The 17,208-nt window shown below is 43.8% G+C and overlaps 1 protein-coding gene across 1 annotated transcript in view; it reads right to left on the reverse strand.

Moving 5' to 3' along the window:
• The window catches only part of RO60 (Ro60, Y RNA binding protein), a 446,084-nt gene that overhangs the window by 49,274 nt on the left and 379,602 nt on the right, over positions 1 to 17,208 (reverse strand). Inside the window, exon 7 of the mRNA XM_085601530.1 lies at positions 14,214 to 14,327. Coding sequence (XP_085457656.1) covers positions 14,214 to 14,327 — 114 coding nt within the window. The remainder of the gene's footprint in view (positions 1 to 14,213; positions 14,328 to 17,208) is intronic.

Below are 17,208 nucleotides of genomic sequence, written 5' to 3' on the forward strand. Positions count from 1 at the left end.
TTATTCAAGTCAAATTCTTGAATACATTTCTTTACTTCCCGTTCATCTGTGTCATGCTACGTATATAGTTTTTGATAAAAATCATTAAAAACCCTCAATATATCATATTCTGTTTCAACCACATTACCAGTCGCATCAGTCATAATCGATATTCTCTGTGAAGATTGCCTTACTCTTAATCGCTGTGCAAGACCTCGACCCGTAGCTTCACAATATTCATATCTATCTTGTTTGTGAGCATTATATTGAAGGGCAATTTCCTTACATCACGTTTATTCTAGCCTTAGAACATGCTATCTTAGTATGTATATCTTTGTCTTCAGTTCCCTGCCTGATCACCTGTATCAATTACTGTTCCGCATTTCTTAACTTCCCCAGAAGTCGCTGCATAGCCATTTGGCCTTGTTTTTGCTTAGCCAGACCAAAACCAAATGTTTCTCCACGAATTCCGGCTATACTATAGGACTGGAGGTAGATCCCCTATTGATCTCCAAAAATTGCTCAGTCCAACTACATAAATGTTCAATGAACACTTCATCTTTCAAAAGTTTCTCTCAGTGGCATCTTTAATCGTTATCTCTTCTGAGCTTTCTCCCCTCACCCCATCAAATTTCGAGCTCTCTCAAAGTCACACTTTCCAGACCTTCCCTAAGGAGCACCATCACTGACATCCACAGCATCCTACCCAACAGGCCTCTCAGAAGCATGGGTGATGGGCTTTACTGGCAGTTCAGAGAAGCAATCACTCCCTCCTTTGCTCATGCTTTCAGTCTTGAAGCCCAGGTAAGTGGTCAGCATGGTTGTGACTCAATTATTCCTGCAGCTCTCCATCGCTCGCCATCTCCCTCTCTTTTCCTGCCCCTGGTGCTCTCCAAGTCTCTCGCTCTCCCTCTTCTATCTTTTTCACTTTTATCTCTCCTTTGTTCTTTTTCTCTTTCTCCTCTCCTTCTAGCCATCCTGGTACTCTTGATCCCCCTTGTTCGTTCTTTTCCTGTCTGCTTCTCTCTTTCTCTCCTCTCTGTGGCTATAACTTTTTATCTGTATGTGAGCGCAAGCATGCATGTGTGTATGTAAGTACGCATATGTGTTTATGTAGTATGTGTGTAGATATATAGGTGTACATCAGTGTGTATACATATGTGCTTATGCATGAATGTTTAGATGAATACATTTGTTTAAGTATTTATTCTAAGTATTTTAGTTGTTGAATAGCTGAAGGTGCTGATATATGCCTATTCATAGCGAGAAATTAAAGCATGCATTAGAGTCCAACCCTCTCCCACGTACACAAAAAGGCTTGGCCTGAAATTTATAAAAACAGCAACGTGTTTCATCATCCAAAAATACTGTAAATCAGGGTCTCCCATATTCTGACATACTCAGTGTCTGCTGAGTCTCAAAATATTACTCTTTTTCTGGCAACCTGGTAATATAACTCAGCCAGATACCTTAAAGGTCACAGGTGGGAAGCTCAGTGGGTCCATACAGTACTGCCAAAATGTTCTATGAGGAATAACAGCTATGAGTTACTATCACTGTTCCTGAGTTCCACGCTATTATGTTGTATGTGCTTACTATAGCAGTAAGGGTTATAGAGAACAACTAGTTTCTGTGGAGGAAAAAACCCATAAAATTATCATTTTGCTGTGCAGACATATTTTACACAAAAATAAGGAAAACAGCCAATGAACTGATTTCACACACTCTGCTGGAAACAGTAGTTAAATTCACATCTGTGCTGCATAATTTTCCAGCAAACAACTTTTTTGGGGAAGGAAAAGAGAAGTCATAACAGGATAACATGTTCAAATATTCGTTCAGAGGAATAATAATGAAATGTGCACAATTCCACTGAGGGTATGAAAACCCTATGGTTGTATTCGCTCAATCCCGAGTCTTCCTTCTGAAGTTCTGGAGAGTAAGAAAATATTTTATCATCAAGAAATGATATTCACTGTGTGTGTGTGCTCTATAGACCGACCTTTATTATCTTCACTAGAAGTATCTCAGCAAATAGCATTTCGAATATTGCAAAAAAAATATCCAGTTTTGGGCATATAAATCACAGTGGCACAAGAAGACAAATTAATCTGCCTAGGATCACTCAGTGTGGGAAATGGTTGAGCTAAGAATTAAGGCGTAATGCCTAAGAATTGAGCCACCAGGATGTGCTCTGATGATGCACAGAGGTGACACGTAATATGGGTGTCTCACTGTGTATTGAGCACTCTTACATCACAGTCTGCTGCAAGCAGACGTTTGACTTGTCTCGAAAGTATATTCAGGGCAGTGAATTGTTACTGTCCCATTTTGCTTTGGCTGTCCTGCAGGGCAATACCTCTACTGTGCAAATGAAAGAATTTTAGCCCAAATAGCTACTTATGGAATTGTCAAATGAAAAGCACTTAGGCTCGGTAAGAAAAGGGTTGTATAGCGCTTTGCAGTGCTGGCTTACTTCGAAGTGTCGATACAGATTGAAAATAATGCAGTACATTGGGTCTATTCCATTAGCAATATATGGCCTACTGGAAAAAGACGTGCATATTTCTACTGCAGTCCCACGGTCTCCTACGCCAAACCTTCAGGTCTTTCAAAGGCACCCCATCTGAACTAGCTTCTCCCAGACCCTGCAAGCACCCTGCACAGGCAGATGAAGAAAAGTATGTGTCTTGACTTGTACTTACCAGACAAGGCTGAGGCAGGACAGCACTCTTCCGCGGTACACCTCAATCATCAGCAGCAATTGGCTCTCCACATCCATGGTCTTCTCAGGACAGTTACTGAATTCCACAGGATGACCACAATCCCAATAAGCAGGCCCTAGACCCACGTAAAGCGCTACCAAATGGTCTCCAAGAGGCCTCCTGCCCTGGGATCTTTCCATAACATAAAGGCCCCCGAATTAACTGCATTTTCTACACTGAGGTGTCCTGGCGGCTGTGCTCTCAAGGGACACTTAAAAAAGCAGGCCATGCATGACAGGCCGGTTTTCCCAGGTAGAGGGAGCTGAGCCCGCTTGTGTGGACTCCCCAGGTGGGGCTCTTTGTTCTCCTCCACCCTTCCCCGTCCAAATGAGTAAACTTCTCAGTAGCTTTTTGAAAGGTCACAGAGGGAGAGATCTTGGGGGTCACTCAGCTTAATACAGTTCACTTCAGTTTGTAATTTCATATATATAATCAGATATTTGGACTAAACCTGTTTTCAAACACTCACACTTTTGGCACATGAAGGTAACATGTTTTGCTCAGGATCACACAATTTGATCCGGTAAGGGAATCAGAGTTTAGGAGTGTTGTCATTTGGTGCCACAGCTGACCTGACAGTGTAATCACTAGACATCTCCCTCAGTGAACAAACTGCCACTGTTCTGTTAAGAGGGCCTAAAATGGTAAAAACGGCGCACAAGAGTAAAAGTTAATCTAAATGTCTTCCTCATAGAAGGAAGTTAATTATTTCACAATGAATAGATGGGACTTTGACATTTTAGGGAGACTATAGGGCCAAAATCACAAATGGCAAAAACAGATGCTGGAGTAGACGATTAATCATAGGCCGTACGTAGGGCTGTATGGGAATTGTAAGACTAAAGGTAAGGTAATATGGGAACTGGGGACAATGGATGAAATCATTGTACGATAACATCTGGCACTTAGGATTTAGAATAAACACAGCAGTGCTAGAAAAATAAACTCCCCAGCACTTTTAAACATATTGCTAATGAATGGTAGTCAGTGAGGCGAACAAGCCGGGCACTTGTTTGGCTGCCCCCCTGAATTTGGTCTTTTATCCATCCTTCTACTCCATCCCTCCATTCTTCACTTCATTTACCCATCAATACCCTTCTCTCTATACATCCATCCTTGCTTCTCTACAGCCATCAACAGATTCATCCCAGCCATCCATCCATCCTCCGCCAACGCTCCATCCCCAGCGGCACATCCATACCCAGAGCTTAAGCAGCTTAAATGTGGGATTCATGACGCCGTTGGTAGTAGCTACAAATCAAAATCATGTCCTCCTTCTTAATGTATTCCCTCACGACCACCCTCCAATGGTGCCCCTCACCTCTCCATAGCCCCCTCTCATATTTATTTAATTTCTTTTGCAGTGCAACTTATTTTGTGACAGTGGGTCAAAGTGGTGGGTGTGGGGCCTCCTACATGTATTTCACAGGGGGGGCATTAGGTTTTGTTACACCACTGCCTAAAAGGGCAAGGATGACTCCTTTGTGCTCAGCAGAATGGTGGGGTCTGTGAGAATCTACTTTGACATTACAATGCCAAAACCTTCTTGACAGGTCTGCTGGGTTTACATATAACACAGGGGCGTACTCTAAAGGTCAGGAACAGGATGCTAAGACAATTCTTATGTATTTACTGTCTGCTTGCCAGAAAACTGTGCTTTTCTTCTACCAGGCTTCTGTCTCTGAGGTTATTCGGGGTAGAGTTGCTGTTTCAAAACTGGATTTAGGTGTTAGATGTGGGAGGGCACTAGGATTTCCATAGTACACTTCCCCCACACACCCCCAGCCCTCAGAGCCCAAGTTTAGTGTCACTGAAGAATTTCACCAATATGAACTGCCCAAAGTGGGCACTGGGACTTTTACCCCATTGGTTAGGGCTTGCCAAGGAGTCATTCCTAACACTAACTCATGCCAGGCATAAAAGTGGTGTCTCCATGAACCCACTTCAGAACACTCCTGGACCTGAGGAAGGAAAGAAGTGGACTGGTTCTGCTGTCTGTGACCTGAGAGGAGCCTTAAAGAACTGGACTTGCTCCTCTGGTACCCAGGACAAAGACATGGCCTCCTAGGGTTATAAGGCTGGCTACTTGGATACATCAAGCTATAAAAGGCCTTTCCTCCAATTGCTCAGCTGACCAGCGTCAACTGGACCTGTACAGCGGCTGGTCTCTGCCCGGCAGCATTTAAGTCTCTAAGTGTCTCTTCTGAAATCCTGGGGGCTTTAGAAGTGAAATTCTGTGTGTGAATGTGTGTATATATATATATATATATATATTCACTGAAAAACAGGTTAAATAGTCGGCAGTTATAATCAGCAGTGCTAACTATAACCTGCGCCCCGCCATGTACTGACTGCTTATGTCCTCACATATGACATCACTCATGACATGTTGTATGACATCTCATGATACTCATGACATCACTAACAGTTGTGTGTAGAGGGACTGGCCTCTCTGCTGAAAACTCTCTCTGTAATGATGGGTGTGCATAGTAGGGTAAGGGGAGGGACAGGCCTCTCCTTTCAGACCTCTCTCTCTGATAATGGGTGTGCGTAGTATGACTGCCCTCTACTTTTAGACCTCTCTCAGATGATGGGTGTGCATAGTAGGATGTGTGGAGGGACTGGTCTCTAAGCTCAGACCTCTCTCTGTAATGATAGGTGTGTGTAGTAGGGTGTGGAGTAGGACTGGGCTCTCTTTTTAGACCCCTCTCTCAGATGGCGGTATGCGTAGTAGGGATTGAGGTGAAACTGGCCTTTCTGCTGCGACCTCTTTCTGTAATGATAAGTGTGCTTAGTAGGGTGCGGGGAGGTTGCTGACCTTTTTGCTGAGACTTCTCTCTGTAATGATAAGTGTGCATAGTAGGGTGCGGGGAGGAACTGGGCTCTCAGATGACGGGTGTGCGTAGTAGGCTGTTTGGATGAGCCTTAACTCTACTTACAACTCTTCTCAATCAATGAGCATAAATAGTAGAGTCTGATAATCCCCATCTCCAGTAAGACTTCTTCATACAGTAACAAGTGTGCATAGCAGAGTGTATTCAAACATCACCTACTTTTCACAAACCTGCGCAAGTCTTGCAAAGTCTTAACATTTAAAAAAAAAAGATTTAACCTTCTAATCATCACAGTACTTATCTCTTACACACCTCCTCTCAAAAACAAAGACGACAATATTGTGTGCATTAGGAACTCATCCACTTCATTTTACTTTTCGCAATCCCACGAAAGTCCCGCAAGTTTGTAAAAATTAGTTGAAGACAATATACATTTATTTTCTTCACAGTACTTATCCCCTAGCACGTCCTCTCTAAATCTAGGGGGACAGAATGCCTTCATGCTGCCCCTTTATATAGCTTTTTACTTCATTTCCACAACACCTCCAATTTTTTTACAATAAACAGTACTGGCGGCCATTTCATTTCCAACATTCCAACAGCCAGCCAATCAGAGGGCTCGCTCTTGTGAGACTTGCAGAAATTTCTCGCTCCTGCAAGAGCGTGAAGGCTCACAGGAAAAATTGGCCTCTCGACCAATAACAGGCTTCCACTTATGATTTCACGCTCTTGCAGGATGCCTGTGGGACTTTCACGAGCGCAACTGACAAAACATACAATTATTTTTTGCCCTTAATATCTCAATCACTACTGAACTGATTTACACCAAATCACAACAAGCATTGGCACAGCCAATAGGTCTCGCTTTTGTGACCTTATAAGTATTTAGTTATGCAGCACAATATCCTTGGTGCAACAACATTAACTGTTGCATAGTTAAACACTTATAAGGCCCCAAAGGCAAGACGTATTGGCTATGCCAATGCTTGTTTTTTTTTTTGTTTTTTTTTAAAGGACGGGCAGTGCTATCAGGCTCCGGCTGCCACTTAGAGGTAGAGAGAGAGAGGTGTGTAGAGAGAGAGAGAGAGAGAGGTGTGTAGAGAGAGAGAGGTATGTAGAGAGGTGGGTAGAGAGAGGTGTGTAGAGAGAGGTGTGGAGAGAGGTGGGTAGAGAGAGAGGTAGAGAGAGAGAGAGGTAGAGAGAGAGAGAGGTAGAGAGAGAGCTTTAGTTACGAATTCCGCTTGGATCAGTAATAGAAAGTTAATAAAAAAGGGGGTGGGTCGCATCATTTTGTAGTTGCGGTGTGCGTGCATGCATGCATGCGTCATGCGCACACCTACAAAATGGTGCAGGCGGCTGCCTAAAATTTTTTTTTGCTTGTTTTACTTTAGCCACTCTGCACAGCATCTGGGATGCTCGGCAGCGTGGCTAACAACCATTGGCAAAATCAATAGGTCACAAGCCAATAGGTCACAAAAAGATAGACCTATTGGTTCTGCAAATGTTTGTTACTGTACCTTTCTGTTTAGAATTATGCCACAAAATGGTGATGCTAACCTGAACCTGTAAAGCATATGACAAAGAATATAAGTTAAGCCTCTCATTAAATGCTGCACAACATGTTTCCCTTTGGTGCAGTGAGTGGGCTTTTTTCTGTAAGGAGAAACCAAACACCCCTTCCATGTTTCAGAAAACAAGTGAAGCGACGACAAGACATGCAGCGCCTAGAGAATGTTGACATTTTCACTATAACATAAGCCCTGCTCTGCAGGAAGCTGACTAATGACTGATGTATACTGTTTCAGTGGAAGACAATAACACACCCACCCCCTGAGGACAGAGCAGCATGCTTCCCCTAGCACAAAGGGGGCTTCCAGTTACAAATGCGGCACAATTGCACAAATTATTGGAATTACAACATTGAGCTATTATCAGACACCCTAGAGCTGCTGCAAACTGCAAGGTATGTTGAAGCTATATGTTTTTTTGCCCAGTCTTTCATTATCCTAATCTTGTGAAAAGGGTTCATTTGGGTAGAAAACAATTCTTATTATGAAAGAGAACCCTTAACAATGATGATGCGTTTTGATTTCTGAATTTGTGCCTTTCCTGAATAAGAACGTTAACTATATTGCCTACCAGTATCGATGACATGCCACTCCTACACTACACCTTGTAGTACCGTCTGATGTAACATTTACTATACACTGATTTACACACATATGATTGTCTGTGCAATCTGCGTGTGGTATACAGTGCTCTGACACCTTACACTAGTATGAGTGGTGCTATAAAACTAAGAGACAGTGGTTATGGAGACTTGAAAGGCACTGTTAAAGGGTGCTAGTGAGGGAATCCGTGGCAAAGGTGGTCATGGGGGGGGCGCCAACAGACATTGTCAAACAGGGCGCCACCAGTGCTAAAGCCGGCCCTGTTCTGGGGCAGACCTCAGCATGGCCAGGAGCGCTGCGCAGGAAAACACAGCGCGCGACGCCGTCCATTCAGAAATAAATTGTGTACCAACAGGGATTACTCACCAGATAAATAACATTCTCCCATAAGATCGCACAAGGTACCAAGTTTCGTGAGTTCCAAGGATATTTCAAGTCAGCAGGGATTTCTGTGATCACGCTGAGGCAACAGGGTGCTGCCAGAAAGGATTACGGGAACTGAGCAATTTATTCTTTAATTAATTAGCATCTAATAGCAGGCGCGTTCTGACACCAGAAATGCCCCGAAAGAAGCATAAAACTTGCGAGAATTATTGACTATGTCCTTCCACTAAAACCCTTCAGGAGAAATACAGCTGGAATTCCCTGTGCCGCTTTTATACGCGCACTGACATTTACAAGCTACGCAAGGGCTTTTCCAAAGCACACTTCTTGAAGCGGTGCCAAGATTACGTGAAATGTCTGAAGGGCACGTTTAAAGGAATAGAGGGGGTGGCCCCAGGGTCATTTACTGGGATGTCAAACATTTCAACTGGTGGCCACACCTCCAAACGTTGAAGACTTCAAGCCTGTCCAAGTCCAGACACCAACAGCATGGTTCAAAAAGACGTGTTTGTTTGAGACTGGTTTTGCTAGTGCTGGAACAAAGTAAAAATAATAGCTTTCGGTATACATGAGGATTGAGTGTTTTTTTAGATGAAAGTCAGTCCTGCATTCTAAGAAATACTTCCTGGAAGACAAAAATACGGTAGCATGATGGGAGTTTTATTCCCTGGGTAAAAAGTAAAGCTCACTGTGCCTATTGTAAAGAGCTGGTAACAATAAGACTTGCAGACAGCTGCTGTGTCGGACCAGACCTAAAACTGGTTATGGTCGAGAACTGAAACACGAAAAAAAAAATATATATACAGTAAGTTTTGTTGAATAAACAAGGACGAATGAGGATTTTTTTTTTTATCCCCGAGGGATGTTTTTAGTTTGGCGCAGCAACAATTAAACACAAGCATTGGCCGCGCAGCCGTGAAAGTGACACGGCCGCGCGGCCTGCAAAAGTGAAAGTGATCGCGATCAACAGAGGAAAGACAAATGGCGGCTGCGCACGTGCACGCTCAGGTGCACGCAAGCTTTAGGCCACCAACCAAAAGCCTGTGGCAGCACTTTGAAAATCCACCTACTAAATGTCTCGCAGAGCAGCGCATACGCGGGCTCAGGCGAGACCTAAAAAGCACAATCTGTGGACCGCGATCTAACTTCCTGACTAATTTGGTGTAATTCAGTTCAGCAGTTTTTTTATGTAGCCTTGTTGAATAAGTCTATGAATGGGGATTTTGCATTTAGGGACCCCCCCAACAGGACGGATCAATCAGAAACTTTCCTGGAAGATGCTGAGGGGGATGAACTTTTATTTGGGAAAGTTTTGTGAAATCACAGATGAAGGGCTTCACTTGCACCACAAGGTCAAGGACTCCAAAGATAGGTGCTTTTACAAATGCTTTTTAATGGGAAGACATGACGGTATGACGCGTTTCGGCCACCACGGGTGGCCTTGCATATATATATATATATAAAACCCCTTTAATTGTTCAAAGAGCTCCTCCCACCCAAATAGTGAAGGGCCCAGCTGTAACTCGTTGTGCTGATTTCCTCTAGTCCCGTGCCACGAACTACCGGTCCCATCATGCACCTGATTGAAGTGTTTTGAGCTGCAGCAGAGGTCTTTAACGGATATGCTGGGGAATAAGAGTCCTTGGGTCCCCTACTTCCCACCTCTCTCACCAAGCGGCACCTCAGCTGGAGACACAACTGTCATGAATGTGCCTCTCCACACAATGTTGAACCGCAAATCAGCAGCAGCAAATCGGTAACACCAGGTGAGTAGGGGGTCATGGATTTTCCGATACCTCGGACACAACTTCAGCTTCCACTCGTAGTTTCCACTTGCCAGTGTATTCCATGACCACATCAAGGAAGGGTCCCTTTAAGCGCACCACAGGCTGTGCGCAAAATATCACCAAAAACTTCCTCCAAGCACGAAAGAAGAAAGGGACACAGCGGGGCTCGTCTGGACTCTTTATTCGCAAGAATTCGGCATGACCGGTTTCGGCGCACAGCCTTTATCAAATGCCTCAGTCCATTGAAAAGAAACCCCTTTAATTGTTCAAAGAGCTCCTCCCACCCAAATAGTGAAGGGCCCAGCTGTAACTCGTTGTGCTGATTTCCTGTAGTCCCGTGCCACGAACTACCGGTCCCATCATGCACCTGATTGAAGTGTTTTGAGCTGCAGCAGAGGTCTTTAACGGATATGCTGGGGAATAAGAGTCCTTGGGTCCCCTACATCCCACCTCTCTCACCAAGCGGCACCTCAACTGGAGACACAACTGTCATGTTATATATATGTATATATATATATATATATGTATATATATATATATATATATATATATATATATATATATATATATATACACACACACACACACACATATATAGCAGTGTCAAAGGGTTAAAACACTTTAGCTAAAGTTGGGAGAGCTATCATTGGTTTACTATATACTGTTATGTTATACATCGCTTCTAATGAAGTAATTGGAATACTGATAATATTTATAAAATAATAATGATAAATACTGTTCTGTTTTTATTGCAGCCATTCACAGCCCCATGGCCAGATTGATACTTTATAAATTCTTTCGATAATATAAAAAAATAATTGGTGCAGATGGAAGCATGGGCATAACCACCTATGTCACTTACATGACTGAAAACAAGTATTCCACTACTGATGTGCTTACCTTCATCAGTCGGAATGTCTGTATCAAAGTTTTCCAAAATAGACGAAGTATGCAATGGAAAAACCTCTCATCAGTATATTTAAGAATACATGAATGGTTGGTAAAAAATTGCATAATTTAATCTCTATGCCTCTTTAAGCTCAATGAGTGAAATACAAGAAGTTGCTTAAAGGCCAAAACATACAATGCTTTCTCCTCTGTAAAGAACAAACACCGAACCATAACCAGAAACAACAAGCATTTGCAATGCAATAGGTCTCGCATTTGCGAGAGTTTAAGCTATTGGCATGGTAAATGACAATGCCTTTTATTTATGTTTTAAAAACCAACACGTAAATAAAAGGCATTGTCATTTATAATGCCAATAGCTCAAACTCGCACAACTGCGAGACCTATTGCATTGCAAATGCTTGTTTATATTTTGATTGCAGCTCCGTCCCTATAAGGGACAGGGACTGCCTTTACAGAATGTTGTCAATGGCTGTCTGTTGTTCCTCGTAGGACTCCAGCACTGCATTCACAGCTACTCAGTAAGATTCACAGAGGGAATCCTTCCTCATTCACCAGATTTCTGTAAATTCTACTAAATGTAAATTTTTCAGATTAGTACGTAAATCCACTTTGCCACCGGATCCTTCATGCAACAGGCCCTAAGACCTTTGAGGCCCGATAAACAAATGTCGAGTCTCAAAGCATTTGCTGTTTCTTGCACAGGGACTGCTTTGCGCCCCTACCTCACCTTTGTACTGTGGCTAATGTACAAACCGTACTGCTCCCACTGATGTGTTCTATGCAAATCGCAAAGATATTTTCAACTTTGCACATCACAGACTTTGCAACTGTAAAACAGTTTCGTTCATCACGTCCGTGGTTGGGTAGCACATACGGCTGAAATGTTGTATCTGCGGAGCAGTGTGCTCAAAAACAGAAGATAATAGCCTAGTATTACAGTGCTTTTAAGCGACAAGAAGCAGGGCTGCCACTGGCCAGGCAGATAACGTAAGGGCATACACCTTTCATTATTTATTTTGCCACTGGTCAGTGATAATTCGCACGCCCAGGGCAAGCCCTTGGTAGTATTGAATAATAACGTCACAAGTTTGAAAGAGTGAAAACTGGTTAAGTGTCTTTTTATGCGCTGCAGAACTGCGACATTTCCTGCATTCTTGAGCACAAAACCCTCCTTTCATTCGTTTGGCATTAAAGAGACATGTGGCATTCCACAAGTAACAGCTGCCTCTGTCACATATTGCCTGAACGTTCCTTGCAGATGAACCGTGCTTACAATTCTGGTGCTGGCAACCCCTTTCCACGAGAGCAGCCACGTGTTGTTGCAAGGGTTTATGACTCGGCACTTCTCAAGCTATGTCCTTCTTCGACAAAAGAATAACAGCGTCACAGATATATACAGAGGTTTATTTCCTGCATGCAATTGCAAGTTTCTGTGTTAGTTGTTAATGTCATACATTTTCTGTCACTTTGGTCGCTAAAGTAATTATTTACTTAAGTATTTATCAGCATAGCGCTTAATGGCATGAAAAATGCTTCTAAGCACAGTGGCAACAACAAATTCAGCGAACGACTTGATGGGAAAGGAGAGTGAAGGGAATGTTTGGGGAAAGAGGGGTTTCACAGATTCAGGAAACGAGGCTATCGAACTACAGTATTGAACAAGGGAAAGTGGGGGAGGGCCATACACGCGTTGTAGGCGCGCCGTGAGCGTGCACATCGGCGTGGCCTGCAGCTCGTGCCCAGTGGTGGCGCCTGCAGACTTCGCCGTACTCGAATGGGTGCTGTGCAGCTCGTACGGCCCAGGGAGGGGGCCGCCTGGGCGCCCAAGGCGAGGACACATAGCAGCTGAGTTGGAATTCCTAGCTGCTCTTGCGCGGTTTGGAGAGGACTCAGAGGTAAGAACCCCAGAGATGCTGCTGCTGATCAGGAGTGTTGTGGGTACTTGTGAATGCTGCCAATGTGTGCTGTGATTGCCGAAGAGGAGCACTTACTTAGGCGCGCGTTGACGGCCCGGCAACGGGAGGCTAACATAGCCTCGGTCATTGACCCCTGTTACGTTTGACACTTTCAGCAGCCATTGACGCGTGCTTTTATTACAGAAACCAATGTAAAAACCTGTCTCCGTGGAGCTGAGGGGGATGGGGGGGGAGGGAAAGTGAAAGTAACGCTGCATGAGGCTTGCGAGGACGGAAGGGGGACAGGAGATGTGCACACCGCGTGGCTGTACGTGCGTGTGCACCAGCTCCAATCTGCCAAAAGCCTGCGCGTGCCCATCTCCTGTCCAACTTCCGAGGCAAGTCAGCAACAATAGATCTCGCTGGCGACAGCAGCGCTTTGCGCTGCATTCGCCAGGCGAGACATAAAAAGGAGTAAAGAAAGCCCAGAGAGCTAACATACCAGCAACTGGATTTACTCCTTACTTTAATGTAGTATAAAGACAGCTCAATTCGGGCAGAAAACAAGGAACTTAATTTGAGGTGAATTGGGATAGGGCTAAAAGTTGTACCACAGGCTTCTTGAATAAATAGTTGTGTATTTAAGTACCCCATCCAGCTCTGGAGCCTCAAAATTATTCTTATGGTTGCTTGGAGATATATTTTTTTCAGTTGAATGTCCTCCAGAGTATCTGCTGCTAAACCTCGTCTTTACATCTGGAATCTAAGAAATTCAATCAGCCCCTCTCACTTCTGTCAGTCTGTCTGTTTCTCAGACTTGAATAGAACGTCCAGAGCATTCTTTCTGGCACTTCACCTAGTAAATGATTTCCATTTTCGTTATTATCCGGCTGCCTGGATCTTGACATTTCAAAGCTGGCTTCACCGCTCTCCTACCACCTTTATGGTGGAACATGGTTCTGGTTAGTTAGGAACGTCAATAATCTGGATTCAAGAATAATATTGTAAACACCTGAAAATTTTACATTTTATTAGAACATTGAAATGTTGGAAACTCCATTGAAAACAATGGAGTGCTCCGGGCTTATAATGGCTGGTATAAGCCCGGAGCTCCAACATTCCAATGCTTCTTTGTTCACAGCTCTGGCTGTGAACAAAGGCTTCAGGGAGCCTGGGGGGATTTCAATCCCCTCGCACTCCCTAAAGGCTTCGTTTTATTTGTTAGAACATTCTGCCCTCTAGTGGCAGAATGTTCTAATAGCCTTATACAGGGCCATACCGGCATTTAAAGTCCCTCTGCTTTGTTAAAGTCCCTCGCCTTCACCACTGTGCTGGACACTGTGAAAACACTAATATCTATCTGGATAGATAGATCATTTAATTTCCAGTTTGTGTATAATTTTCCTCTTCACTTCCCTAAGTTATGAGAGAACTATGATTACATTTATCTTTTGCCTGCGAGTTGTTTCTAGATGCTTATACATACCGCTGCCATCTTCTCTAGGACTTGAGGTAAGGTCATGTGAGCAGTCACAGTGCATGGAACAATTTCATGGGAAAAGGCAATCATTTGGGAGTCCTTCTCTGTGCGAGCAACAGCCTATAAACAAAAGTGTGAGACAAGTCAGGAAAAACAGAACAGATAAAATGGGAAAAAAGTTACTCATCTGAAATACAGTAATCCAGTGTTGGTATCGTTCACAGATTCACACGTTTGAGTTTTTACCTGTCATTACCATGGGAATGGCCAGTAAATTATGGACTACAGCTTTGTAAAAGAATGTATTTCGTGCAGAACAATACATTGCAGTGTCAGCAGCAAGCGCATCCAACTCAATATGCGGTCCTTTACTGTAGTCAGTGATGTCGAAATTCTCTGACCAACCCCTCCCCCCCCTCCAAGTCCCGCACCCCAATGTTACCATACCTCGCATTTTTAGAGCACAGCTGCGAAACACACGTGTATTCGTATAAAGAGCCTCCAAAGACAGGAGGTGGGAACTTAACTTTTCATCGTCTCGGTTCAGAGGAGGGATTGGGGTGCGGGAAGACATTTCGATAGCACAGAACCTGTATCAGTCCTGTATAAGGGTACTTTTGCTTTGTAAATGGACGGGTTGTTTATCGTAGTCATGCTGTTCAAATATAATAAAAAATGTTTTTAACAAATGGTCAAGAGAGTGTGGCATGTGAATCTACCAACATGCAGGACAAATGGAGGGACAGGAGAGGCCGTTTTCCACTCACAAAGGAATGGGAGGTCCAATAGGAACAGGGGCCCTAATACAATAATAGCAAAAAATGTTCCTATAGTTCCTCAGAGAAGAAGGAGACAGAGTAGTGTAAACACAAGAGGCTTTAGGAGGATAAAACACACCGTACAGTCAGTGTGGAAAATCCTTATGTCGGATATAAATGCCCTCACACACCCTTGCAGGTGTCATGCTTCATCATTTGGGCTGCTCCTCGTCGGGCCGGCGGTGCAATGCCCGACGGGCTCCCTAAAAAGGGGCTCTTTGGCGGAGATCTTCAATCCGACTGCCGTATAGATGAAGTGCGGGTATGGGGCCAAATGAATGTAGATATAGATAAGTGATATTAAAATAGGGTAAGGAATGCCTATTTGAGGTAAATTTTATTCAGATGGCTTCCTACCTTAGTTAAAAACGTGTATACAGAGCACTTGTGTGAGTGTAATGTCTCCTATTCAAGTGGTATGTATATTGCAATACTGGGTCAACATGTTTCTCGCAATGAGTGAGTTATACTCGCGATTCTTCAGGACCTAGGGGGATATGTTAACTATAAACTATCTACATTACACAACCTGGTTGGTTGGGGTTAATGATCAATCTATGTATTGAATACCTGTTGGTACCGGGAGCTACCTGGAAAGAAAGGAAGGTATCATCAAACAAGTTTGATCTGGTTAATATATTCACAGGTGAAACGTGAAGCCTGCATGGTGACACACTCTCTGTAACTTAGATGGTGCAGTGTCGCATCATACGCCAACATTAGTGGATTAATGTTGACTATATTAAAAACGCCGAGGTGGTAGATCCCTAGGTGAACTAGAGTGACTAATCACCGGTGTGTGACATCCGTTGAGAAAATTTAACCGCGTCTAAACAACTCACCCTAGTCAGTCAATATCCAGGTATCAACAGTACTCGGTGGGTTGTGCACGAATGTGACTTCCTCTAGATTAAGAGGCTGAAAGGAACAAAATAACAAGGAGAGCACACATTCACAAGATTTCCCCGAGGAATAGTTGATAAAAAACGGGGACTAACAGTATAAAAACATCCAGTAGAGCAGAGCAAATAGGGGATGTTATCTCATTGCGTGTTATTTGCTCATGCATTGTCTCAAAAGGGGAGAGAGTCATTGTTTGCGTGGTAAGCTGTGTTCATATCGTCATGGTGTCATGAAACAAGGAGCCCTGGAGCATCGGTGGTGAGTATATACAACCCACTATATATGTATATGTATAGGAGGACGGTAACATGGTACGAAATAACCACCAGGGGCCCTGGTAAAATACGAAACACACTCAAGGGGAGCCAAGTCTGCTTGATGCAGTGTATGGGGGAGTATCGAGTTAAGCGGCAGAATTAATGAGGCTAACCACCAACGACCCTAGTGAACTCAGAAAATCACTCGTTAGAGTATATGAAGTTAAGAGCACTGAATTAGGCACAATGAGAGCGCTACCGGCAGCCAATCAGGCGACTGGCAATCGCTTTCGGATATGAGGAGAGAATGGGTAAGAATTACCCTCCATGGAGCGCTTATGACGGAATACTTCAGGGCTAACATTTCACCTAATGGCCTTTTAGTAAAGAACTTTCCCAGGATCTTCTGGGAAGACGGCCAGTTTAAAATCGAATGGTCACAAATATCCTGGAAGTGCACCCGAGATCTCCTTATCCTCATTGTGAACACGGCCAAAAGATTAGCTGACGAACTGCTAATCCGCATACAAGCTGCTGAAAGTGCGCTTAAACAAACCAACACAGGCCCTACTTTCAAAACTAAACTGATGGAACTCAATACCGAGATCGCAGAACACAAGGAATATCTATTGAAACAAAAAGTGACCAAGTTACAAAAGGACATTAAAAGATTCGACAAAGAAAAGGCCTACCCCTACCTCAAAGCTGACTATGTCCCGGCCAACACTAACTACACTTCTGATGCTAGTTCCAACTCCTCCAATAGGAGCTCATCATTTGGCAGTGATTCTAGCTCAGAAAATCCAGGACCTAACCAATATAGAGGCAGGAGAGGTAGGCGTAATTATAACACCTATCCACAGCCGACTTTTCAGGGCCCACACCAAAGTCTTCAACCTTTCTGGCAATATCCTATGTTTCCCCCGGGCCCTCCCCAATTTGGCCAACAATATCCGCCACAATTTGTACCCCAAGGTATACGCCAGCCTTTTTTAGGCAGAGGTTGGGGCAGAGGGCGAGGGC

This window comes from Triturus cristatus, chromosome 4_2 (assembly GCF_964204655.1).
Source record: "Triturus cristatus chromosome 4_2, aTriCri1.1, whole genome shotgun sequence".
Classification (NCBI taxonomy): domain Eukaryota; kingdom Metazoa; phylum Chordata; class Amphibia; order Caudata; family Salamandridae; genus Triturus; species Triturus cristatus.